Below are 27,540 nucleotides of genomic sequence, written 5' to 3'. Positions count from 1 at the left end.
AGTATTGGGAGCATAAGCTTTCGTGGGTAAGAACCTCACTTCTTCAGCATCTGAAGAAGTGAGGTTCTTACCCACGAAAGCTTATGCTCCCAATACTTCTGTTAGTCTTAAAGGTGCCACAGGACCCTCTGTTACTTTTTACAGATTCAGACTAACACGGCTACCCCTCTGATACTTCAAAAGGTCAGACGCACATTAGCTGCAGTTATTTCTCATTGCAAATCAAAGTTAAATGAGCAAGTATCTCAGATCTCTAGACTCCTATTACCTAACTGCAAGCTCCCCTCATTTTTCTGCTTTACCAAACAAGAGCAGTAGGACAGGGCATGTAAATCTCCTGCAGATTTAAAATGCTTAAAAGAAAGTTACTTATAATGCAATTAAGCCATCCATATCTCACTCCCACATGAGCCTCAGACCCTACATGAATTATTAGAGCTACCCTGAACTTCTTCAAACTCTTATAATAAGTCAAATGAGTGTCTTGGAATAAAAAGGTAACAATTTCTTAACTGGAGAATTTGATACGGTTTTAAGATTCGCCCTGTCAACAGTCAACTTTATAATCCTGTAAATTTTAAAAACTTGAGGTGATTGAACATCTATTTCACTTTCCTCTGTACATAGCAACCTTAATGTTCTGCAACTTTAATGTCCTGCATTGTAACTTTTAAATATTGGGTGAATTTAGCCTTCATTAAGGCCCCGAGGCAACACAAATCTTAATCGTATACATAATTTCAAGCATATCAGTAGTCCCATTGAAGTCAATGGAATTGCTGATGTGCTTGAAGTTAAGAACACACTTACATGCTTTTCTGGGTCATGGCTTAAAGCCAGGGGACAGCCACACTAGCCAAAGCCAGACATAGCGTAAGTGGGTAGAGGGGCAAGCTTTCCCTCACAACTTAACCAATGTCTTTTTGATCATGGCTGGCAGTGCTCCCTTCTAGTCTAGTCTTGACACTTCACATAGCTCTGCCAGTGCACTTCAATCTGGAGTTCACCTGAGCAAAGAGTGACAATTATGTTCAGCTGTGTGGTGGGTTTTTTTTGAAGGCGGACAATGGTGACTAAGGGCAAAGCTACTCCAAGCCCATTTCACTTTTAACACTAGGAAGAAATAAACCTGGGGCCTCCAAGGGTACATCTACACTGGAATAAAAGAGCTGTAGCCTGGCCACAGCTGGCCCAGGTCAGCTGACTCAGGCTCACAGGGCTTGGGTTGCAGGACTAAAAATTGCTGGGTAGACGTTTGAGTTCAGGTCAGAGCCCAGTCTCTGGGACCCACCCCCATCGTGGGGTCCCAGAGCTCGGGGTCCAGCCTGAGCCCTAACATCTACACAACAATTTTACAGCCCCATAGCCCAAGTCCTGCAAGCTGACCCGGGCCAGCTATGGGTGTTTAATTGCTGTAGACATACCCCAAAGGTGAAAAGCTAATGTACTCACCCACACATTTTCCACGTGGATTATAATAGTGGAGGAGTTCCAATGCTCATACAAGAAAAGAATAATAGGAAGAGGTCTGCTGGGACAGTCACTCTCTTCTCCCCTTATCTATTTCTCTCAATCCCTTTTTCCTCCCCTTTCAGCAAACACCTCAATCTCCCTCTTCTGCAAAAGGGAATTTATATTATAAGAAATATGTGGCATGTACTGTCATACTGTGCCCTAACATTTCAAGTCCAACAGAAAAACAGCTCAGTAATTTCACAGCTCTTGCAAGAAACAACCCTAAGGTTACTGCAAAAAGAACAGGAGTACTTGTGGCACCTTAGAGACTAACAAATTTATTAGAGCATAAGCTTTTATTAGAGCATATATGCATCCGAAGAAGTGGGCTGTAGCCCACGAAAGCTTATGCTCTAATAAATTTGTTAGTCTCTAAGGTGCCACAAGTACTCCTGTTCTTTTTGCGGATACAGACTAACACAGCTGCTACTCTGAAACCTAAGGTTACTGGGCAACTGAAAGGTATTCTGATCAAATCCAATAGAGCTTTTCTTCTGAGATTTCCAGCAGGTGTAGCTATCTATTTCTGCTACAATATCAGCTCTTACAGAGCAGGGGTTTAGGGTCATAGCTTTGCCTTGTTATTACAGACACATCCACCTTTTCTTCCAGAGAAACATCATACGATTCCAGAACTAGGCAACTGAGTTTCAGTCCAAATTCAGGTCATTGAAACAGAGAGAACACAAGAAACGTTAGAAAATCCACCATCTATGCCTAGTAGAAAGTGGAGGACATTTTACTAACTAAGGGTATGTCTACACTACGAGGGTAATTCGATTTTACTTAAATCGAATATGTGGAATCGATATTGCAAAGTCGAACGTGTGTGTCCACACTAAGGACACACTAAGGACAGTAATTCGACTTTGTGAGTCCACACTAACGGGGCGAGCGTCGATATTGGAAGCGGTGCACTGTGGGCAGCTATCCCACAGTTCCCGCAGTCCCCGCTGCCCATCGGAATTCTGGGTCGAGCCGCCAATGCCTTCTGGGTAAAAAAAATTTGTCGTCATCCGTCCGTCACTAACGCCCTCCCTCCCTCCATGAAAGCGCCGGCGGGAAATCAGTTCGCGCACTTTTCTGGTCAGTGACAGCGCGGACGCCACAGCACTGCGATCATGGATCACGCTGCGACCATCGCTGCACTTGTGGCCGTTCTCAACACCTCGCAGCTTATCATACACCTTTCCCTGAGGCAGATGCAGAGAAATCGGGCGAGGAGGCTACGGCACCGCCGTGAGAGCCTGAAGTCGGAGAGTGGCACAGAGCTGTCAGAAACCACGAGCCCCAGCGCCCAGGACATCACGGTGGCAATGGGGCATGTGGATTTTGTTGAACGGCGATTCTGGGCCCGGGAAACAAGCACGGACTGGTGGGACCGTATAGTGCTTCAGGTCTGGGATGAAACCCAGTGGCTGCGAAACTTTCGCATGCGGAAGGGGACTTTCATGGAACTTTGTGAGTTGCTGTCCCCTGCCCTGAAGCGCAAGGACACCCGCATGCGAGCAGCCCTCACTGTCCAGAAGCGAGTGGCCATAGCCCTCTGGAAGCTTGCAACGCCGGACAGCTACCGGTCAGTCGCGAACCACTTTGGTGTGGGCAAATCTACCGTGGGGGTTGTTGTCATGCAAGTAGCCAAGGCAATCGTGAAGGTACTGCTCCCAAAGGTAGTGACCCTGGGAAACGCGCAGGTCATCATAGATGGCTTTGCCGCGATGGGATTTCCAAACTGCGGAGGGGCTATCGATGGGACTCACATCCCTATCCTGGGACCGGACCACCAGGCCAGCCAGTACATCAATAGAAAGGGCTACTTTTCAATGGTGCTGCAAGCACTGGTGGACCATCGGGGACGGTTTACAAACATCTACGTCGGATGGCCGGGCAAGGTTCATGACGCTCGTGTGTTCAGGAACTCTGGTCTGTTTAGACGGCTGCAGGAAGGTATTTACTTCCCAGACCACAAAATAACTCTTGGGGATGTGGAGATGCCTACAGTCATCCTCGGGGACCCAGCCTACCCGCTAATGCCCTGGCTCATGAAGCCCTATACTGGCGCCCTGGACACAGAAAAAGAACTGTTCAACTACCGTCTCAGCAAGTGCAGAATGGTGGTGGAGTGTGCTTTTGGCCGTCTCAAAGGGAGATGGAGAAGCTTACTCACTCGCTGTGATCTCAGTGAAACCAATATCCCCATCGTTATTGCAGCTTGCTGTGTGCTCCACAATCTGTGTGAGAGCAAGGGGGAGACCTTTATGGCGGGGTGGGAGCTAGAGGCAAATAGCCTGGCTGCTGATTACGTCCAGCCAGACAGCCGGGCCATTAGAAGATCCCAGCGGGACGCCCTGTGCATCCGGGAGGCTTTGAAAGCTAGGTTCCTGAGTGAGCAGGGCAACCAGTGACTTTTCAGTTTGTGGACAGAGAAGCTGAACCTGCCCCCGTTTCTTTACCCAGTTCATTTTGACTATCCTCTCCAGTTACATACCCCCTTCACCCCCTTCCCCTTCCCAAAAAATAAAATCATTTCGATTTTGTTAATGAACAGCGTTGTCTGTATTGCTGTTTTCGCGGGAATATTTTAAACCGGGGACGCAGACTGTGGCGGGGGGCGGGTTCAGTGTTCTGATGCAAATGATGCTTCTAAACTCCCGGAATGACAGGCTCCGCACTGGTGGACTGGTTATTTCAATGGAGAACATGAAAAACACCTCCCAGACTGACCAGGGTAACCAGTGACTGCACTGTGTATGTGTCCTGATGCTGGACCTGACACCGCCTCTGTACCCTGCTAAAGGTCACTGTCCTGCCCAATTACCAAGCCCCTTCCCCCCCTCCAGACAGACTCTCCCTCAAAAGAACCTGACTGAAACAGTAATGGAGAGAAACAAACATTTTATTGCGAACCAGACATGAAACGTGGGGTGTGAAACTTGGACGGGGGCTTCTGTGAGGTGGGTGGGAAAGGACTTATGAAATTTTGGGGAATGTCAGCCTTCTAGTGCTAGAGCAGTCTGCAGGGGTTGACTGAAAGTTTTAACGGCCCTTGCCGCCCCTCCTTCTTTGGAGTTTGGGTGAGGGTGGTGTGGGACTTGGTGGCGGGTGAGGGCGGTTACAGATAGACTGCAGCGGGGCTCTGTCCTCCTGCCTCCGGTCTTGCAGAACATCCACAAGGCGCCGGAGCGTGTCCGTTTGCTCCCTCATTAGTCCAAGCAGCTTTTCAGTAGCCTGTTGGTCCTCCTGACGCCACCTCTCCTCCCGTTCCATGACTGCTCGGTGCATTTGTGACAAGTTCTCCCTCCACTGTGTCTGCTGGGCTGCCTGGGCTCGGGAGCAGTCCATTAGTTCTGAGAACATGTCTTCACGCGTCTTCTTCTTCCTCCGCCTAATCTGCGCTAGCCTCTGGGAGTGTGCTGAGAGGCTGGGTTGGGAGACAGTCGCAGATGTGTCTGTGTGAATTGTGAAAAGGGAGTGAATTCCTGAGACAGATAAATGAAATTGTATACAAAGAACCTAGTCTTTCTCTGTGAACAAGACCATGCACTGCACCTCTCACATGCGCACTCAGGACAAGGTCGAATTTTCGGCCGTCGCCTTCAGTGCCTGTGGACTTGCGGAGGTCTTGGACTGTTCAGAGAACTGTGGCTGGAGACCTGAACTTCTGGAGCGGGCAATAATGGTAAGCCGCAGACTTGTGGCTGCTTAAAACTCCAGCAGTAGCACTGGCCTCCTTTCACATTGAAAGCAATGCCAGTCTCTGCTGCCAGCAATCAGGACAGCATCAACTCTGCCCCTGTCCCACCCCCTCGCGGCTGTCCCAGGGAAAGATCCCTGTATGCTGCCCCTCTCCCTCCACCGCGTGGCTGTAAAGCAGTCCCAATACTAACATTCCCCTCCCTAATTCAAAGCAGGGCGTCATGAGCGACATCACCCTCCTGAGGATCCCGGACACCCAGAGAGAACGCATGCTGCGGGAAAGCATGCAGAAACCGGGGCCGTATGCCGCCATGCTATGTCGGGCCATGATCCCGGAGTACTTGATTGTGGCGTGGAGGGGGCATGTCTGCTACCACGGAGGGCCCACTAAGATCGCCCTACCCCGGAACCTGATCAACAGGCTTGAGCTCTACCTCCACGAGACCTACGAGGAGTTCTCCTACGAGGATTTCTCGTCGATCCCCGGCCACATTGACCGGATTTTCGCGTAGGTGCACTGGGACTATGGAGTGGAGCGTCTTGGGCCTGGGAATCATGGAGTAACGGACATTGTGAAAATTTTTTAAAACACTTGGGACTAAATTGAGAAGAGCCTAAGACAGAGAAATCATGAAAACCCATTTGTTACCTTTGTAAATATTCCTGTTTTGTACCTGATTATTTTTTTACTAGTTTACAGAACTTTTATAAATGTACATTGTTAATAGTATAAATATTACCGTTCTGTTTTAAATAAATGTTTACATGTTTACAGCACTTACTGCTTGATCCTTCCCCTGATTCTGTGTCCGGGGTAAGGGATGGGGACGGTTGGTACGGGATCTCGGTAAGGGTGATGAAGAGCTCCTGGCTGTCGGGGAAATCAGCGGTGCCAGCGCTGTCGACTGCCTCGTCCTCCTCATCTCCTTCTTCATCTTCCCCGTCCGCTGTCATGTCCGACGAGGAACCGGCCGCGGACATGATCCCATCCTCGGAGTCCACGGTCAGGGGTGGGGTAGTGGTGGCGGCCGCTCCCAGGATGGAATGCAGTGCCTCGTAGAAACGGGATGTGTGGGGCTGGGATCCGGAGCGTCCGTTAGCCTCTTTTGTTTTTTGGTAGCCTTGTCTCAGCTCCTTGATTTTCACGCGGCACTGCGTTGCATCCCGGCTGTAGCCTCTCTCTGCCATGGCTTTGGAGATCTTCTCGTAGATCTTAGCATTCCTTCTTTTGGAGCGCAGCTCTGAAAGCACGGACTCATCGCCCCACACTGCGATGAGATCCAAGACTTCCCGATCAGTCCATGCTGGGGCCCTCTTTCTATTACATTGCACGGCCATCTCTGCTGGAGAGCTCTGCATAGTTGCCACTGCTGCTGAGCTCCCCTCGATGTCCAAAGAGGAACTGAGATTCAAACTGCCCAGACAGGAAAATGAAAATGAATTCAAATTTTCCCGGGGGTGTGGCTGGTCAGAGCATCCGAGCTCGGACTGCTGTCCAGAGCGTCAACAGAGTGGTGCACTGTGGGATAGCTCCCGGAGCTATTACCGTCGATTTCCATCCACACCTAGCCTAATTCGATATGGCCATGTCGAATTTAGCGCTAATCCTCTCGTTGGGGAGGATTACAGAAATCGATTTAAAGAGAGCTTTATGTCGAACTAAATGGCTTCCTGGTGTAGACGGGTGCAGGGTTAATTCGATATAACGGCGCTAAAGTCGACATAAAAGCCTAGTGTAGACCAGGCCTAAGGAACAGTCCCCACAGGACTTTAGTGAGACTATTAAGTTTAACAACAGCTAATATAACTGAAATGGAAGGTGGAGATAGACAGCATCAGGTTAAAAATAAAATACCTCAAAAATGGGGATTCATGGAAGAGGCGAAGAAGAAAAAAACTCTTTAATGTATCAGCTTCTTCGCAGCATTTAATAAAGTTTCATTTATACTTCATACAGGATTAGTCCTGAACCCTAGGCGTAGTTTGACTTCTATATTTGGGGGGCAGCGCCAGTCAGGCCAATGGGGCCATGTGTGGGGGGGCAAATTCCATGCCTGCCCACAGGGGTGCCATTTTAGATTTTTTGGAGGGTGGAGGGGCAACTTTAACTGTGATTCCAGGGGCTACTTGGAAAATTGAAAACTCTAGGTTTTTTATAGATAATAACTTAGAAATCTCTGACAGGAGCACTGTATCTAGTTCCTATATCACGAAAGAAAATTAAATAAATATGAGACCCACTCAGCTCTAATACTAACATGCTCTGACATCTTGTGGCAAGTCACTTAAGGGCCACTGGTTAGGTTTAAAATTGTAATGTAAACTTCTGGCTGAGTTACTGACGTGCTCAAATCATGGTTTAAAGACTTCAAGTTACAGAGAATCCACCATTCACTCTAGTTCAAACCAGCAAATGACCGGTGCCCCATGCTGTAGAGGAAGATGAAAAACCCCCAAGGTCTCTGCCAATCTGACCCAGGGGAAAAATTCCTGCCGGACTCAAAATATGGTGATCCGTTAGACCCTGAGGATGTGGGCAAGACCCACTAGCCAGATACCTGGGCAAGAATTTTCTGTCGTAACTCAGAGTCATCCCCATCTAGTGTCCTGTCTCCAGCCGGGGGATTTTTGCTACAGAAAGACACCATTGGCCACACATCATTGTAGGCAGTCCTGTCATACCATCTCCTCCATAAACTTATCAAGCTCAACCTTGAAGCCAGTTAGGTTTTTTTGCCCCCACTGGTCCCCTTGAGAGGCTGCTCCAGAACTTCACTCCTCAGCTGGTTAGAAACTTTCACCTAATTTCAAGTAAAATTTGTTTATGGCCAGTTTATATCCATTTGTTCTGGGGTCCACATTGGTGCTTAACTTAAATAACTCCTCTCCCTCCCTGGTATTAATCCCTCCCCTGATGTATTTATCGAGACCAATCATATCTCCCCTCAGCCTTCTTTGGTTAGGCCAAACAAGCCAAGTTCGTTGAGTCTCCTCTCATAAGGTAGGTTTTCCATTCCTTAGATAATTCTCGTACCCCTTCTCTGCACCTGTTTCAGTTTGAAATCATCTTTCTTAAACATGGGAGACCAGAACTGCACACAGTACTGCAGATGAGGTCTCACCAGTGTCTTGTATAATAGTACTAACACTTCCCTATGTCTACTCGAAATACGTCACCTGATGCAGCCCAGGACCGCATTAGTCTTTTTTCACAGCCGAATCACATTGACGGCTCATAGTCATCCTGTAATCAACAAATATATCCTGCTCTTTCTCCTCCTATGTCACTTCCAACTATTACGTCCCCAGATAATAGCAAAAATTCTTCTTGTTAGTCCCTAAGTGCGTGACCTTGCACTTTGCACTATTAAATATCATCCCATTTCTATTACTCCAATTTAAAAGGTCATCCAGATCTTCTTGTATGATATTCCAGTCCTCCTCCATATTGGCAATACCTCCCAACTTTGTGTCATCTGCAAATTTTACTACACACTCCCACTTTTTGTGCCAAGGTCAGTAATAAAAATAAAACTGGTCCCAAGACTGATCCCACAGGAACTCCACTAGTAACCTCCCTCTAGCCCAGTAGTTCTCAATTTATTACACACTGTGGGATGCATATGTAGTTCACAATGTGTTCCCTGGGCCGCAGGGGCTGGGACCCCAGACCCTGCGGGGCTGTCCGGCAGCGCCCCAGCCCTGGACCCCCACCACGCCCTCCGCCGCGCAGCTGCCCCGGATCCCAGCTGCCCACCCTGGATCCCTGCCACCCACCCTTGGATCCCCGCCATGCAGCTGCCCCAGCCCCTGGAGCTTGCGGGGCAGGCCAGGAGCCCTAGACCCCCGACCCCATGGGGACGGACGGCAGCCCCAACCCCAGAATCACATCACATGGGGCGGGCCGGCAACCCGAATCCCTCCTCACCAGGCAGCCAGGAACCTGGCGGACCTGGCATGTGGGCAGCCTTTAGCACAAAGCTGAACTGGGCTGCATGCGGATTGCAGGCTGAGAACCACTGCTATAGCCTGACAGTTCACCTTTCAGTATGACCTGTTGTAGTCTCCCCTTTACCCAGTTCTCATATTAATCCCCATCTTCTCCAATTTAACTAATAATTTCTTATGTGGAACTGTATCAAATGCCTTACTGACATCCAGATAGATTAGATCTACTGTACTTCTTTTGTCTAAAAAAATCAGTTATCTTCTCAAAGAAACATATTAGTAACTTTGTTACTACCTCTTGAATACAACAATTGAAACAACTGTAGAAAAATCTACAATTACTTTCTGTCATTTAGGCTACTTAAATTTTGCAGTTCACCAAGCTTGGAACAGATCATTTAACTTTAGGAAGCATCTTAACAGCCCTTTCTTATCTTAATCACTTGTTAATCACTCTGTTTATAAAAAAAATTCTGACTCCCTGCCTCAGGAGCAGAAGCTGGAGCAGCATGTCTCCTGTCTTCTCTGCAGAACTCATTACATTGCATACTCAGGCTGCCTGCCTGGGGCTTGCAGTTTAGGGGGGCAACACCCCCCCATGCCCTTCCATCAAACTCCCCCAATGTCCTGAATCACACATACACACACACACCAAGTTCAAAAACACTTCTCCCTGACCCATTTTAGCTTTCATATTCTAAAACCAAAGCTAGTCAGTTTCCTAAAGTACAACTGCAATAGATTATCTGCAATGACCAAACCTACTTTTCACAACAGTAGATAGTTCTAAAACAAAAAACCCTATTCCTCTGCAAACCCATTCCATAGCCATCTCTTTCAGCTCCCTCCTAAAAACCAGCTTCTGCTACTCAACTACATCTTGAGGCCTGGTCTACGTGTAAAACTTCTGTCAACATATCTAAGGGTATGTCTACACTACGGGATTAATCCGAATTTAGATAATTCGAATTTGGGAAACAGGTTGTATAAATTCGATTGTGCGCGGCCACACTAAGCACATTAATTCGGTTTTTAACCACATTAATTCGGTGGTGTGCGGCCACACTACCCCATTAATTTAAACACAGTAATTCGGTGGTGTGCGGCCACACTAACCCTAATTCGAATTAACAAAATCGATTTAGGCGCTACTCCGCTCGTCGAGGTGGAGTACAGAAATCGATTTTAAGTGCCCTTTAATTCGAATTAACTGGCTCTGTAGTGTGGACGGGTGAAGGGTTAATTCGGATTAACGCAGCTAAATCCGAATTAAAGTCGTAGTGTAGACCAGGCCTAAGGCATTCAGGGGTGGGAAAAATCCATACTCCTGAGCACTGTAGCTATACTGACCTAACCCCTGGTGTAGATGCAACTAGGTCAATGCACCTAGCTACCATCTGACCCCTAAAACTCGGGGAGGTGGTGTTTCCACAGTGATAGAAAAATCCCTTTCATTACAGTAGACTGTCTACAATATGGGGTTATGCTGGCATAGCTACGATAACTATGCTGCTGCTATAGTCCCCGTAGCGTAGACATGGCCTACATCTCTGGAGTGGAGGAGGAGGAGGAAACAGAACCACCAAGATGCAATATGACTCCTGAGTAATCTGTGATCTTCACTTTGTCCTTCCTCTGCACATCCCCTCTGCCCCCCCCCACACACACACACTCTCTCTCTCTGGGTCTGTTTATGACCTTCACTTTGTGGGACACATTGACTATATTGTAAGATCTTTGGGGCAAGGACTGTTTCTTTACTAGTTTTTGCAGGACAGCCAGCACATGTTTGGATGCTTGACAAATAAATCACAAAGCCAGAACACAGAGGACTTGACTGTTGGTTCAACAGAAGGGTAAGTTTGGGTTTTTTCCAAGGCTGCAGTTTTTCTTTTGCAGATTAAAGTATTCTGAAATTCCAATGCCAGCGCTCTTTATGGTAGGAACACTATGGACCTGTCATCTTTGACACAATCCCTTAGCCTGGGATTTTCAAAGGAGCCTGTTTATTATTATTATATCATTAATGTCTACAATGTGCTAGGAACTATCCACAAACAGTCCTCCCCCAAGCAAACTATCATTACCCTGGTGTATTTATTACCATAAACAAAGGGAATTGGGTGCCAAAGCTCATTGAACTTCAGTGGGAACTGGGTATCTAACTCCCTTTGGCTCTTTTGAAAATCCCAGCTTAAAGTTGCTAGTTTTCATGGTGATGTTTCCCCGTGGATTTGCAGAGAGGATTTCTCAAATGTTTGATTAAACTGTTTTAGAACCGATTTTAAAAAATTAGAATAGGAGAGGAATGCCACTATCAGGAATTCCCATACTAGGTACATAGGTTGTCTCTACAGAAAGAATAATCTGATTCATACAAATAATGAAGAATTTCACCAAAGCAACATCCAAGTTGATGCTCTGTCAGACATTTTTTATGATAAATTTTTAATTTTTATTTGGCCAAATTCACTTTCAACAGTACCATAAGACAAAGATTAAAGAATTAGAAAGCCTGCTTGCTTTCTTGGCCTTTCCTTATTTCCTAGTCTCTCTCCCCAAACCAGAAAAATGATATGTCCCTGTTTCCTACATCTGGCATGCTCCAAAGATAACCTTGGAAAATTCACTCAGTAGTGAACAGAAAGTGATTAAGGTACAGATTGTTGCATTTCATCAAGAGAAGATGTCAGTGGAGCATATTTGGGGTTTACAGTGTGTCATATTTATTGTGTGTGTTGAGGGGTACTTGACTATGGCTTTTGTTTATCAATGCCTGGGAACACAATCATTTTGAACTGATCTTTAAATAAAGTAATTCCTCATATTATTTGAATTTCTAACTTCAGATTGTTTTTAAATAATTATAACAAACAATCATAAATACTAATAAAAAGATTGATTTTAAAAATATTTATATTTAGGATCCATGTATATGGCCCTTCGTTACCATAATTTGTGAACCTTCCACATACTTAAAAATAGACATTTGTTCTCTCTTCCCAGACTGTAGGGAAAATAGCCTGATTGGCATATGAGCTTTAATTGTATTTGTTTGTACATTTGAGTAGGTGTGTTGTGTCCATCAGAAAACTCTTTGGCACTCACTAAGTCTACTCAGTATATCAGAAGAGTTGCTCCTGATTGATAGGAGGCATACATCTCCTCTCTGCCCCCCGCCTAACCAGGGCAGAATATTCTGCCTCTGAGCGATTATCAATACCCAGCCCAGGCAGTGGGAGACCAAGGCCCAGAGAACAAACCTGTGTTTAACAAGACATTACACTGTTGCCAAACTCAATTAAAGTCCCCATTTGTGTCCCACACATAAACCTCATCCAAGTTCTGCTAATGTTGTCCTCTCTGATCAGATGGTGCACAAACAAGGATATAAATAAGACCAAGTCAGGTATTTGAAACACATAATGGAGAGTTGGAGAGAGTAGATGTTGCTCCCAAGCTGCTTTAGGTGATCTCTCCATTCATCTCAAGAAGACAGAAGAGAAAGAAGGAAAGGAAGCAATTAAAAAGCTGCTTCTCCCAGTGCTGCTCCAGACAATCCTTAAGCCAGTAACCTGCCCCCACACCTGTCCTCACGGGGGGAGAGCATACCTTACTTTATTTACTTTCAGCTGAGTAACATTGCTCCATCGGGCTCAACAGGTAGTGATCAACAGCTCGATGTATAGTTGGCAGCCAGTATCAAGTGGAGTGCCCCAGGGGTTGGTCCTGGGGCCAATTTTGTTCAACATCTTTATTAATGATCTGGATGATGGGATTAATTGCACCCTCAGCAAGTTCGCAGATGACACTAAGCTGGGAGGAGAAGTAGATATGCTGGAGGGTAGGGATAGGGTCCAGAGTGACCTAGACAAATTGGAGGATTGGGCCAAAAGAAATCTGATGAGGTTCAACAAGGATAAGTGCAGAGTCCTGCACTTAGGAAGAAAGAATCCCACGTACTGCTACAGGCTGGGGACCGACTGGCTAAGCAGCAGTTCTGCAGAAAAGGACCTGGGGATTACAGTGGATGAGAAGCTGGATAAGAGTCAGCTGTGTACCCTCGTTGCCAAGAAGGCCAACAGCATATTGGGCTGTATTAGTAGGAGCATTGCCAGCAAATCGAGGGAAGTGATTATTCCCCTCTATTCAACACTGGTAAGGCCACACCTGGAGTACTGCATCCAGTTTTGGTCCCCCTAATACAGAAGGGATGTGGACAAATTGGAGAGAGTCTGGCAGACGGCAATGAAAATGATCAGGGGGCTGGGGCACATGACTTACGAGGAGAGGCTGAGGGAACTGGGGTTATTTAGTCTGCAGAAGAGAAGAGTGAGGGGGGATTTGATAGCAGCCTTCAATTATCTGAAGGGGGGTTCCAAAGAGGATGGAGCTAGGCTGTTCTCAGTGGTGGCAGATGACAGAACAAGAAGCAATGGTCTCAAGTTGCAGTGAGGGAGGTCTAGATTGGATATTAGGAAACACTATTTCACTAGGAGGGTGGTGAAGCACTGGAATGGGTTACCTCGGGAGGTGGTGGAATCTCCATCCTTAGAGGTTTTTAAGGCCCGGCTTGACAAAGCCCTGGCTGGGATGATTTAGTTGGCGTTGGGCCTGCATTGAGCAGGGGGTTGGACTAGTTGACCTCCTGAGGTCTCTTCCAAACCTAATATTCTATGATTCTATGATCTTTTGAGGGAGAAGAGGAAATAGTTTGATTGCTTTGTTTTACTCTGGATAAAGAAGAAAAAAAGCAAAAGGTAGCTGACATTAACGCAACAGACAATCTGATATTGGTATCACACTATTGATTCTATGTTTGTTATTGCTAAAGTGAACGGTTACTACTCTTACTTGCCCACAACGTAAGTTGGATGAAAGGGGAAAATGAAACATTTTACCTCCACTGAATGTTTACTGAGGTCTAAATTTGAAATTGCAGGATTTCCAGGGAACTAGGTTTTTTTATTGTATTTTATTGTATTGTATTTATTGAATTCAGTATTGAATTTTAATCATAACATAATCATCAGCTCTAAACCAAATACAGTTCTGACAAGAGGGACAGATAGGTAGATACTATGTTAAATACCTGACCAACACTTGGAATTTTTTCTACCATCCCATTATAGCCACTCAGTCATACTCAGTTTTATTTCTGATTAGTTGAAGGGGCAGGTCACAAAATCTGCTTACGTTTGAAGTCTATAACAAGTCAGATGGAAAGTGTCATAATTGAGAAATTTAATATTTATACATTCAGCAGGAAAAAAATCTAGTCTCAGAGAAATTTCTCAGTATTTTCCTAGAAATTTCCAGGATCAGTAGCTACCCTGTTTCAAGACTGAAAAGAGATTAAAAACAATAACATTTAACAAAAGAAATCAAAAGACAGCATAAACACAGAGATTGTGCTGCTCATTGTGTGGGTGAAATTCAATGCACCCATCTCACCTATTCATTTTCACTCATGTCAATGCCTGCAACCATCAGGAGCAGGTGAATAGGGGTCTGAAGAATATAAAGGGAACTGCACATAGTTATTAGTATAGTATGATGGGCGAAGTCTCTTTTTACCTAGAGTCTGCTAGAATGTTTTTCTTCTTCTGTGGTATGAGATCACCACCAATCTCCATCAAGCAACTATTTCTGAGGTCAGATTGCAGGGTGGGAAAAGAGTGAGTTCTTTCCTAGACTGTGAGATTCATATCACCGAGACAGAAAAACAACAACAGACAATTAAGAAAAAAGTCACAAGGGAGAGAAACAGATCCTTGAGTACACAGCATAGCTGCAATCTGATAGACAAACTTTTTTACTGTCTCCTAGACACCTTACAAGAAAATCAGTGTGTGGGGATAGGGGAGACAGTGTTTAAAAGTGTCCCTCAACAGGGCAGGTAGAGCCATACTTCAAAAAGTATTTAGGCACCTACAGATGTTGATAGGAGCCTAGTGGGATTTTCAAAAGCTGCCAACTTGTTTAGGCACTTCTGAAAATTGCACTAAGAGCCTATTCATATCTTAAGACAACTAAATATCTTGGAAAAACTGGCCTATAGTAACCACAGGCCAGTCTCCAACAGGATTTAATGATACATTTATATTTTTCCCCACAAACATTTAGAAACAAACAACTGAGATATCATAAAACATCACATAAGAATAAAATATTCAGTAGTCAAAGTGTTTTTGTTTTTTAAAAAGAAAGAGGAGGATGGGGAAAATCCTAAATGGTGGCTACCTAAAATTACAACACATGTCTGAAAAGTAATATTTGTATTGGCTGTGGGAACTAGGAAGGATTGGTGGCCAGATGCATACGAGTTACATATTAGTGGCAACCCCTGCAAAGGCTCAATCAATCGCCATCCTAGACCCTTAAAAAGGTTGAGGGGATCAGAGCACAGAAACACACACAAGAAGTCAAGAGGAGGTCACAAAGATAGCCTGCTGGAAGCTACTATATTTTAAAATCAACTTGTTAACAGGCTCTAGGGATAACAGAAGGGAAAATGTCACATCACAGGCCCACTCTGGAGCAGTCCTCACCAGCTCCAGTGTCAGATCTGACAGGGGCTTTAAAAGTAGGAGAAATCTTTGAAACTTGGAGAAATTTGGCTTGGAGAACACGTTTCTGGGAGTGAGTTAAAGGGCATGTAATGCACCATACAAATAGCTGAGTTTTCAGCAGGTATTTCAAGCCTGACTCCTAAAGTTAAAAGTAAAGGATTAAACTAATCCTTGTTTAGCTAATGCAAACAAAACCTTTCAAATGTAACAGCTTGGAAGTTTGATTAGACAAGAAGGGAACTTTATTGTTCAGAAATAAGAAGTCACAATTGCTGAGATTGCTCATTTAAAATCAAAATGGATTTTTTTGGTGGCAATTTTTCAATGGATGCTGCTTATAGACCTTGAACTTCAGTGAAGAGAGCCGAGCATAAAAGCTTTTTACTGGAAAGTTAGATCTATCGTTGATATGTGCCATTGATATGAGTTCTATTCTATGCAGTTCAAATGGCTTTAACCAGTGGTGTAAGGAAAAGATGGAGTTAAACATGTTAGGAAACATTCTTGCTTTCCAAGCCCTCAGCTCCAAGCACTTTTCTAGGGAGAAGACTTACACCCAACAAAGTTGGCCAACACTCTAAATCTCTGAAAGCAGGATGAAGTAACTCCATGATGATATAATTTTGATACTAATGCACACATTTTTCTTGAGTACGAGATACTTAAAGTTCATACCAAACTGTAAAATTAAGTGGGGAACATAGTTTAAAAAGATTAAAAGTGAAAGAACGTGAATGATCTAGTATAAATCTTTATATGCAGTGTTGTAGCCATGTTGGTCCCAGGATATTAGAGACACAAGGTGGATGAGGTAATAACTTTTATTGGATGAAATCTGTGTAGCATGAAAGCTTGTCTCTCTCACCAACAGAAGTTGGTCCAATAAAAACTATTACCTCCCCCAGCTTGTCTCAATAGTATGTCTTTAGGATTCATGCTGTTTTTTCACATTTCTCTCAGCATAGCCATTGCCCAGAGACCAATTTATTTTCAGTTTCACTTTGCTAATTAATAAAATGCTGCAGTGGCTAATCTTCCCCTGCAGTGTTTAAAATTCACTGGAAACAGTTTACACACAAACATCAGGCCAATGGGCCAGCTCCTCAGATAGATCAGCTCAGCTCCATACCTCAATGGAGCTGTACTGATGTACACCAACTGACTCCATATCTTTGATACCAAAGATATGGAGTCAGTTGGTGTACATCAGTATATATATATACACACACACACAAAACACAGATTAAAAAAGCTAATGCGGTCTTCGGATGCATCAGGCGAGGTATTTCCAGTAAAGGTGTTAGTACCGTTATACAAGGCACTGGTGAGACCTCATCTGGAATACTGTGTGCAGTTCTGGTCTCCCATGTTTAAGAAGGATGAATTCAAACTGTAACAGGTACAGAGAAGGGCTACTAGGATGATACGAGGAATGTAAAACCTGTCTCATGAAAGGAGACTCAAAGAGCTTGGCTTGTTTAGCCTAACCAAAAGAAGGCTGAGGGGAGATATGATTGCTCTCTATAAATATATCAGAGGGATAAATATCAGGGAGGGAGAGGAATTATTTAAGCTTAGTACCAATGTGGACACAAGAACAAATGGATATAAACTGGACATTAGGAAGTTTAGACTCGAAATTAGATGAAGGTTTCTAACCATTAGAGGAGTGAAGTTCTGGAACAGCCTTCCAAGGGGAGTAGTGGGGGCAAAAGACATATCTGGCTTCAAGACTCAGCTTGATACGTTTATGGAGGGGATGGTATGATGGGATAGCCTAATTTTGGCAATTAATTGATCTTTGATTATTAGCAGGTAAATATGCCCAATGGTCTGTGATGGGATGTTAGATAGGGTGGGATCTGAGTTACTACAGAGAATTCTTTCCTGGGTGCTGGCTGGTGAGTCTTGCCCACATGCTCAGGGTTTAACTGATCGCCATATTTGGGGTCGGGAAGGAATTTTCCTCCAGGATAGATTGGCAGAGGCCCTGGAGGCAGGGCTGGCGCAACCCATTAGGAGACCTAGGCGGTCGGCTAGGGCACTACAATTTGGGGGGCGGTGACCGTGTCGGTATTTTGGCAGCGGGACCTTCCGCCTCTGTGGGAGGCGGCATTTTGGGGCGGGACCTTCCGCCACCTAGGGCGGCAGAAAAGCTGGCGGCACTCCTGCCTGGAGGTTTTTCGCCTTCCTCTGCAGTGTGGGGCACGGGTCACTTGCTGGAGGATTCTCTGCACCTTGAGGTCTTTAAACCACAATTTGAGGACTTCAATAACTCAGACATACGTTAGGGGTTTGTTACAGGAGTGGGTGGGTGAGATTCTGTGGTCTGCATTGTGCAGGAGGTCAGACTAGATGATCATAATGGTCCTTTCTGACCTTAAAGTCTATGAGTCTATGAGATTGAAGGCCCAAATGTGATCTTTACTGATCCTACTTATTTCAGTGTAGAAATGAGCAGTGTCCAAATGTAGCGCATTTTAGGGACAGCGGTGCTCTTTAACAGAAGGAAGAAAAGAGTCTTCCTAGCATACCCTGGGGCAGTCCAGCAGAGGTACTTACAGCAGTAATGTCAACCCCAAGCATTTGACAATCATTAGTCAGCCTCAAAAAATCATGAGATTAAAATAATTAAATTGTGGGAGTTTTGTAATTGCCTTCTGGTTTTTAAGCCTCTAGTCTAGAGGTCACATAGTTCAAGCTTTTCTCCACAACCTCATGAGCTCCAGAAACTTAGCCTTAACTTACAAATAAATAAATAAGCTGGGATTGCCATGTAATCACACAACTCCAGCAGCTAGGATTTTAAGAAAACCACCAAATATTGTAAATTGAGCCATAAAATCAAAAGAATTGCCAACACTACCTAATTTCACTGAAGCTTCTGTTTTCCTATCCATGTATTGGGGAGCTTCCACTTCCATTTCAGGACAAGTAAAACAAAAATTGAATCAATCTATATCTAAAGTCTTGTAATGCAATTAAAAAGTGAAGGTCTGTTTAGCTTTTGGCAAATATTTTAAAAACACATGTCCATAATATCCTCTTAGACTGAGAATGAAAGTGTTCTCATACAAAAGTGTTCTCATACAAAAGGAAAACTATTTTTTTAATGTCTTGAGTGGAGGTGACATTAAAGTAGTTTAGGGTGACCAGATGTCCCGATTTTGTCGGGACTGTCCCGATATTTGCCCTCCCTGGAGGGCTCTCGCCCCCTCCCCAAATCTCCGCCCTGACCCCGCCTCTTACCCAAGCACGTGGCAATCCTCCTCCCTCCCAGGCTTGTTGCTGTAATGGCGGCAAGCCTGGAGGGAGGGGGCGGTGGCTGGCTTCCAGTTCCTGGAGCTGGTGAGTAGGGGCACCGGGCGGGCAGGGGGGCTGGCAAGGGGGCTGCTCCCCCAGGAGGGCGACGGGTGGGGCTCCAGACCCCGGCAGGGGAGAGCGGCTCGGGGCCGCACGAGTGGCCATGTAAAGTTTATCGGCTCGGGGTGGACCCTGGCCGGCTCCTCGCCCCAGGACGCTACCCCCCCCCCTCGTCCTGGCTCCTCAGCTGAGCCCCCCCGTTGCCCTCCTGGGGGAGCAGCCCCCTTGCCAGCCCCCCTTGCCCGCCCGGTGCCCCTACTCACCAGCTCCAAGAGGAACTGGAAGCCGGCCACCACCCCCTCCCTCCAGACTTGTGCCGGCATTCCAGCTGCAAGCCTGGAGGGAGGAGGAATGCCGCTCAGCTGAGGAGCTAGGACAAGGGGGGAGGGGGGACTCGGCTCCTTACCTGGCCTGCGGCGGCCGGCGAAACATGCTGGCATGGGGTGGGGATGCTACCCCCCTACAGGGCAGGGCAAGAAGCCGGCCAGGGACCCCCTCCCTAGCCGATAAACTTTACGTGGCCACTCGCGTGGCCCTGAGCCACTCTCCCCCGCCGCTGCCAGGGTCTGGAGCCCCGCGCCTCTAGCTCCAGCGGCTCCTTCCCCGCGGGGCGGTGGGACATGCCGCATGTGCCCGAGGCCAGGGCCTGCTAATTCCCCCGGCACCTGCAAAACGGCTTTTTTTTTTTTTGCTTCCCCCCCGCGTCCCGATATTTCCTGTCAGTGATCTGGTCACCCTAAAGTAGTTTAACAACTTCTGTCTACACATTATGCCAAGAAAGTCTTGTTGGTGTGCCATCATTTTCTATGTTACCACAGCACTGATAATAAGGTTGGTTGGTACTGCTGTCACAGTTAACAGGAGGAGCATGATGCATCATTTATGTATCCCAGCATAATGTCCATTTTGATTTTAGTTAATTTCATCTTCATAAACTGATCAAAAATATCTAGAACTGAGAGGTTTTTTGACATGAGACTATAGAAAAATTAACAGGTCAGATTCTTATCTTCATTCCTCCCACCCCCAAAATCTCAATGACAATTTAACAGTTTTAATTCGTATTAATATGCAGAGATAAGTCAAGACTGGGACTCAACCCAGTTCCCTGAGAACAACCCTGCCATTTAATCTGACAGGGCAGCTCACATTAGCAGATTCATGTTACAACCCCTTAACAGGAAGTTCTTGCCCATCATGTTTATGGTTCTTAACATTTCAGTTTTCTCTGATTTAAGACGATGGCACTAAACTTTCTTTTGGCATATCTAAAACTGTGCTAAATACATTATGACGGACTGACTTCCTCCAGTTATTGTGCACACTGCTATGTAATGGCCAGCCATAGGAGAAAAATAGGTGATTTTTACTTTTGATACTCTATGCCTGCTTTATCACAGTAAAATTCTCCATAAAACTCATTGACCTTTACCACTGCAGCTCAAGTAACCCGTCATTGGCTGCACTTCCTAGTAAAGAGTGTTTGGGAAGTAGGTCCAAGGAAACAGCGGTAAGGAAGGGCTGTCTACCCTATGCAAACTATTTGTTAGGGGAAGGGAGAAGGATTTCTTTTGGTTTGTTCTTATAAAAAACCTGGTTTCTACTGCTCTATTTGTTGCAATTCTCTCTGCAAAGAATTTTTCATTTTCATTCAGGATGACAGAGAATCGTTATCATAAGCAATTTTTTTTAAACCTAAGAAAAAAGCATCCTGCTATGGTTGCTTTCTCTATTCTTCCTGCCAGGAAACCAGCTATTGACATTCCACTGGCTTGCAGGGACTTAGTATAAACTAAACCTGATCCTCCCATGCCCAATAAATCAAAAGCAAAACTCACTTTGACTTCAATGGTTGAGGATCAGACCATAAATTAGTTACTATATTCCCCTGTCATCTGGCTTGATCATAATTACTGTATTTTCAATAGTGATTGTGTCACAACCATTCCAAAATATTAGATCTATGGACACCATTTCCCATTTTATAAATCAAGAGTGAAACTCTCTCTCCACCTTGCAAAGATTTAATAAGAAAGTATCCCACCCAGCGAAGCCTCGAGTTACTCAGACTCATTTTTCAACCACTACATGCATTTATAAAAACCAATTATATTAATAAATAATTGAAGCTAAACTATCAAAACAGAGGACTATTGCTTTGATTCATTTACTCTAGACTGCACAATTTAGTACTTGACAAGGAGTCTCCTAGTCACATGTACAAGTTTGAGAGGTTCTCCTTTATAATAATTCCAGATACAAGAAGTATCATCATCATCATCATCATGTTCTTATTACGCCTCTGGCGTTTAGGGCAGTGACGAAGCTTCTCCACTCCTGTCTGTTTCTGGAAAGTCTTTCAATTGTTCCCCAGCTGTGCCCCAGGTTTTTCAGCTCGGCTTCCATCACTCTTCGCCATGTTGTTTTCAGGCAGCCTCATTTTCGCTTGCCTTCAGGTGTTTATCTTATTGCTACTCTGGTGATTTCCATCCGTGTCAATAAATCTTGGTTTGAGATTGTTCTGGGCCAAAAGCTATGGAGGATTTTTCTGAGGCAGGTTGTATGGAATGAAGACTGTTTGGACATGTCATACTTTCTCAATCCCCAGCATTCTGCACTTCATCCCTTGAAGACCTGGACTTCACAGATGATGTCGCTCTCCTATCACATACCCAATACCATATACAAAAAAAACCCAACTTGACTCAATGCATTCAGCCAGCAAATTGGACTGAAAATCAACTGCAATAAGACAGATATCATGACCTTTAATATTGCCTCACCATCACCAGTATGGATAGAGGATTATGTTCTCACCAACGTAGAAACATTCACATACTTGGGCAGCACCAAAACCAATAAAGCCAGGAACACCTTCAGGAGCTTAAATGCAGTCTGGAAATCATCAAAATACAACACCAAAACCAAATTTAAGATTTATCAGAGCTGTGTACTTTCAACACTAAAAGAAGGATATTTCTAATTAAATATTCCACTATGCTATATATCATCCTTGAATTCAAGAACCATAGGCATTAAATATCCTCTCGTTGGTAACTTATCAAACCAGACTCTAGGTCAATGACTCTCAATCCTTTTTTGATTCTTAATGTACAAAATGGTAACAAATAACACTGCTCTACAGCCAAAATGCTTCTGAAATAAATGTAGTCAAACTTTACTAATTCTGGGTCACTGAGAACGAAAATGATGCTTAAAATTGTTGATTGGCTCTAGTTTTCAAGATATGCTATTGGGTCAGTATATACGACCCTTGACTTGGGAATGGCAGAGGATAAGTGAGTTATAAAGGGAAGGGATCTCAATTTAAACCAAAAATGACTAAAATACATCTTTGACTGGATCTATGAATAAATCTATGACTGGGTTTGGACAGTACTTGCTTTTTAGACAAAACAATGAATGATGCAATCTGAAGCTGGTATTGCGTCATACATGATATGAATTGCATCATGTTATTCCTAGAAGTCATGGATGATGCAATCATAACGAAGCTTACATCACTCTGCTGAACAAATTGCCCTATATCAGCTCTAGAAATCATACAGTGTCATGCTCTCTTATTTGTCAGTGTTTGATTTTGCAAAGGGACACATTTCTGTTTAGCCAAAGTGAGCAGAGATGCCTCGTACTTGTGTGAACAGTGCAGATAACTTCTGCTATGTTTGTGGTGAAGTGACTTTTGCATCACAAAAGCGCAGTATAACCACTATGGTTAAGAAAGCCTATCACCTTTATTTTGGCTGCAAAACTGGAGATCAGGACACGAGGTGGGCCCCACACATATGCTGCAACACTTGTGCAACAAATCTTCGCCAGTGGTTGAATAGGAAAAGGAAATCTATGCCTTTTGCAGTGCCAATGATTTAGAGAGAGCCAACAGATCATACCAGCAACTGTTACTTCTGCATGGTGCCTCCAGTTGGGAAAGGTGTGTCAAGGAAGAAAAAGTGGACTGTACATTATCCAAACATTCCATCAGCTATATGCCCAGTACCCCACGGAGAAGGACTGCCGGTTCCTGATGCACCAGAATCATTCTCACTTGAGTCAGACAAGGAAGAGGATTAAACTTCTGGTCCTGAACCATCAATGTCACAGGACCCACATTTTCTCCCATCCTCCTCCTCTGAACCACACCTCATAACACAAGGTGAACTGAATGACCTTGTCAGGGATTTGGAACTACCCAAGAGTAAGGCAGAGCTGTTGGGCTCCAGACTACAGCAGTGGAATCTCCTGGCAGGTGATGTTAGGGTTTCCATGTTCCGTGACCGTCAAGAGGATCTTGTCCCATTCTTCTTCATGGAAGGTGATCTTGTAGCCTGCAACAACATCGATGGTGTGATGGCAGCCCTCAACATTGTTCACGATCCAGATGAGTGGAGACTGTTCATTGATTCATCGAAGATGAGTCTTAAAGCTGTTTTACTGCATAATGGCAATGTTTTGCCATCAATTCCAGTTGGTCATGCAGTCCATATGAAGGAAACCTATGACAACATAAAACAACTTTTGAGGTGCATAAACTATGACCAACATCAGTGGCAGCTTTGTGGCGATTTGAAGGTTGTTGCTCTCTTGCTTGGTCTCCAGACTGGATACACAAAGTACTGCTGTTTTCTCTGCGAATGGGATAATCGTGCAAGAGATTCCCACTACATCAAGAAAGATTGGCCACTCCGACAGTCATTGGAGCCTGGGAGGAAAAGTGTTCAGCATCCACCACTTGTTGAATCAAGGAAGATTTTGTTACCACCCTTACACATCAAGCTGGGTCTGATGAAGAACTTTGTCAAGGCCATTGACAAAACACAAGCAGCTTTCAAGTACCTCCGTGGAAAATTTCCAAGGTTAAGTGAAGCTAAGATAAAGGAAGGTGTCTTTGTTGGTCCTCAGATTAGTGAACTTCTTCGAGATGATGCATTTGACCATGCACTGCGTGGCAAGGAAAAGACGGCATGGAAAGCCTTCCAGTTAGTGGCAATAAATTTTCTCGGAAACAACAAGGCAGACAACTACAGGTTGTTGGTGGAAAACCTCCTCAAGGAATACAAAAGCCTTGGTTGCAACATGTCCCTAAAGATACATTTTTTGCACTCTCATCTAGATTTTTTTCCACCGAACTGCGGAGCAGTGAGCGACGAGCACAGCAAGCGATTTCACCAGGACATTGCAACAATGGAGAAACGCTATCAGGGCAAATGGAGCCCATCAATGCTTGCAGACTATTGCTGGACAGTGACAAGAGATGCTCCATTTAATGAATACAAGAGACAAGCCAAGAAGCGCCGAGTAGACACTGAATAGGACTAAACTATGTACAGAATAGTTTTTTGCCTTTTGTTTCATAATAAATTTTATTTATATAACCCTTTTGCTGATTTTTAAAGTGTTACATAAACAGGACAGGTGAAATATTATCATGTAAAGCAACCATAAACACATGAAAAGACCTAGGTTTACAATTTATGATTAAAACTCTACTATCTACACAATATACATAGACATAAAATGTAAAACTTAAATATCTTAGAAACAGTAGCCAATCAGTTGTTTTAATTGTCATATTTGAATTCAGCACATCAAAATACATAATAAATAGCACATTTTATCTCTGAAGCAGACAACTTCTCAAAAATTGTAGACCAGTGTAATCAACACGATCTTGGGTTAATTAAGGGACAATCACTTGACTGTTGTGGGGGAGAAAGAGGGCTGATGCAACTGTGTGGATTTCATTCCTTACAGCTCAGAGACTGCTGTTTCAAAAGGCTCCACAGCCCCTTGAAGTGCCTGGATGAGCCTGTGAAAGCTGAGAAGCCACTCTTGGAATTAGTAGTGGCAGGAGTATAGGCAGCAAGAGGGAGGTGTGGAAGTGAGCTATTCTTTCCCTCCCGGGCTCCTGTTGGGTCTTAGTAATCAAGGAATTTTGCTCCTCTTTCAGCCAGGTGACTGTCTCTCTCATGAGCCACTTCCAGGCTGTTCCCCATCAACTTAATTGCACTGCACTAGACATGAGTGAGAGAAGAGTGGAACTGACAGCCAGCAAACCTTACATTTTTTGGTTGCAGAAGACATGTTATGAAGGCCCAAACTGTAGGTCTGGTAAAAATAAATTCACAGAATTAGAGACCAATATTTTGAGAAGGTTGTTTTTATTTCAAATGAACAGCTTATTGTTTAGATTTAAAAGCATTTCCAAACATTACAGCACTGTGTAGCCTGCTCATGCACTAGCCTAATGAAGTGACATGGACTACCATTGTCGAGCCAAATTGAGTGAAGTATAAAAAGTAAACTGATTTTTAAAAATCCTTTGTTCTAATCAGAAACAAATATTAGCAGCATATGTTCCAAGTGGTTTATTTTGTTGTTGTCATTTTTTAAATTAAATTCGTCAAATTCACAGAACCCCAGTTACTTTTTTTGCTAGTTTATTCTCCTCTTTCTTGCTTTTAAGTTGGCAACAATTATTTTAACAACAGGGAAGCTTCACCAAATGCTGACCTCTCGACTTTGTTTACTTTCATACTGATCTTCAGTGGATCCCGCCTACGTACACAATACAATCCTAGATTCGGGGACAAAGAAAAAGACCATTTTCTGATTGATCTTATCTCACTTCAAGAAAGGTAAAATCTCCAGGATATGTTTGCAGGGAATGTAAGGTCACAGCTGTCAAGAACATTTATGGCTCTGGAACAATGCAATCAGGAGTATATATCTAATCACAGCTAAGAGACAACACTTAAAAATACATCATGTATGCCACACATTGATAGCACCCTAGCTGTAGAACAAGGTGTTCTTGTAGAAAGATATTTCAGAATTATTAAGTCTTCCCATTGCATGTCAAGCTTCCTTACAATCACCATTGCTTTTCCCTGTCCTGCCTTCACCCCCAAGTCTGTCCATATTGCATGCTAATGTGATGGGGGGGGGGGAAATCACTATTAGAGGTTGGAATGAAGACATTTTGACAGTCTAACATTTGACTTAAGGGAGATAGGAACCAGGGCCTGCCAATAGAAGAGAAAAGATTTATCCCTGCCTTGCCTATGGCCAGTCCACAGAACATTTCTGCCCCCTATAATGTAGGACTCACCTGATATGACACAACAACAAGCCTACTGTTAAAAGACTGACAATACACCCAAATGATCAAGTCACCTCACCCTAAACCAAACCTCAGAGCTGTCAATCCCTTTGAGTGGCTCAGGCAAGAATGAAATCCACAGAGCTCCACTTCCATCACCCCACCATTTACAGTTGGCAGACACAGCACTGTCCCTACAACAAGCAACTTGAGCTCTTGGCTCCTCTTCTAATGTTTACAAACGAGAGTTCCCACCCTAGATGCAGCAATGACATCCCGCTACTGATACCAGAACATGCCAGATGCCTTTGCGCCATGGCACTGTGCTCCTCAAAGAGTAATTGGCCCCCATCCCCTCTTCTCCCATCCCAGCTGCACTGGGGCCGAAAACGGAGACCTAGGGTGGGAGGAGCAAACTGGCTGAGTCAGCCCGCAGCTGTGGGGTGAAGAATTCAGGATGCCGGGGGGGGGGGGGGGTCCCTGGGAAAGGAGGTCGTGTCCGCGCTGGGGATGAGAGAGACTCTGGTTGCGGTCTCGGCAGGCGCCTGGCTGGCCCCCGGAGATGGCCGGGTGCCGAGGATAAGGGAGTGTTTGCTCCAGGGTTGTGCGGGCTCCCTGACTAGGGTGGCGTCTTGGCGCAGGCCATTCCCATCCCGATCCCTGGAGGCATCCCCCGGCTGCTGGCGCAGAGCCCTCCCCCGCTCCGAGTGGGTGGCCGGCGCGGCCCGGCCCGCAGGCGGTGGGCAAGCAGCGGCCCAGGCTCACCTCCTCGGCCTGCTTGCGCAGCGCCTTCTCGCGCTCGTACTGCGTGAGCAGCTGCTCGTTGTCCTCCCGCAGCAGCTCCAGCTCCACCTCGTGCTCCTGGTTGTCGGTGAGCACCGAGTCCAGGTTCTCCAGCACCGTCACCACCAGCGGCATCAGCTCCTTCACCACCTCCTCGTCGTAGCAGCGGATGAGCCGCTCGAACTCGCGGTAGATGCTGTTGGCCAGGCCTGACACCCGCTCCGACATCACCGAGCCCGAGCAGTAATCGTCCCCCGGGTACACCCCAACGCCGCCATCGTCCAGCTGGATCTCCAGCATCCTGCCGCCCGTCGGCCTGCCGGGCTCCAGGGAGAGCACCGCCGCCGAGGCACCTGCCGCTGCTGCCGAGCCTGCCTCCGCCTCCCCTTGGATGTTGAGGCTGAGGCTGCCGCCGGGCTCTGCCCATCCTCCTCCTCCCTGCGCCAATGGGCACTCCCAGCGTCGCCTCCCGCGTGCTGCGTCAGCGCCAGCCCCACACACGAGGGAGGGGAGTCGAGGCTACCCGTAAGGAAGGCAACTTAA

At 45.3% G+C, this 27,540-nt stretch overlaps 1 protein-coding gene across 1 annotated transcript in view; it reads right to left on the bottom strand.

Annotated features, from left to right (window-relative positions):
• MAPK8IP3 (mitogen-activated protein kinase 8 interacting protein 3) overlaps positions 1 to 27,297 on the bottom strand; it is a 312,779-nt gene extending 285,482 nt beyond the window's left edge. The window contains exon 1 of the mRNA XM_026648192.2: positions 26,980 to 27,297. Coding sequence (XP_026503977.1) covers positions 26,980 to 27,297 — 318 coding nt within the window. The remainder of the gene's footprint in view (positions 1 to 26,979) is intronic.
• Positions 27,298 to 27,540: the final 243 nt, after the last annotated feature.

Source organism: Terrapene carolina, unplaced genomic scaffold, assembly GCF_002925995.2.
Source record: "Terrapene carolina triunguis isolate 2854851 unplaced genomic scaffold, T_m_triunguis-2.0 Scaffold67, whole genome shotgun sequence".
Taxonomy (NCBI): Eukaryota; Metazoa; Chordata; order Testudines; family Emydidae; genus Terrapene; species Terrapene triunguis.
This window is presented reverse-complemented; position numbering and strand designations above follow the sequence as displayed.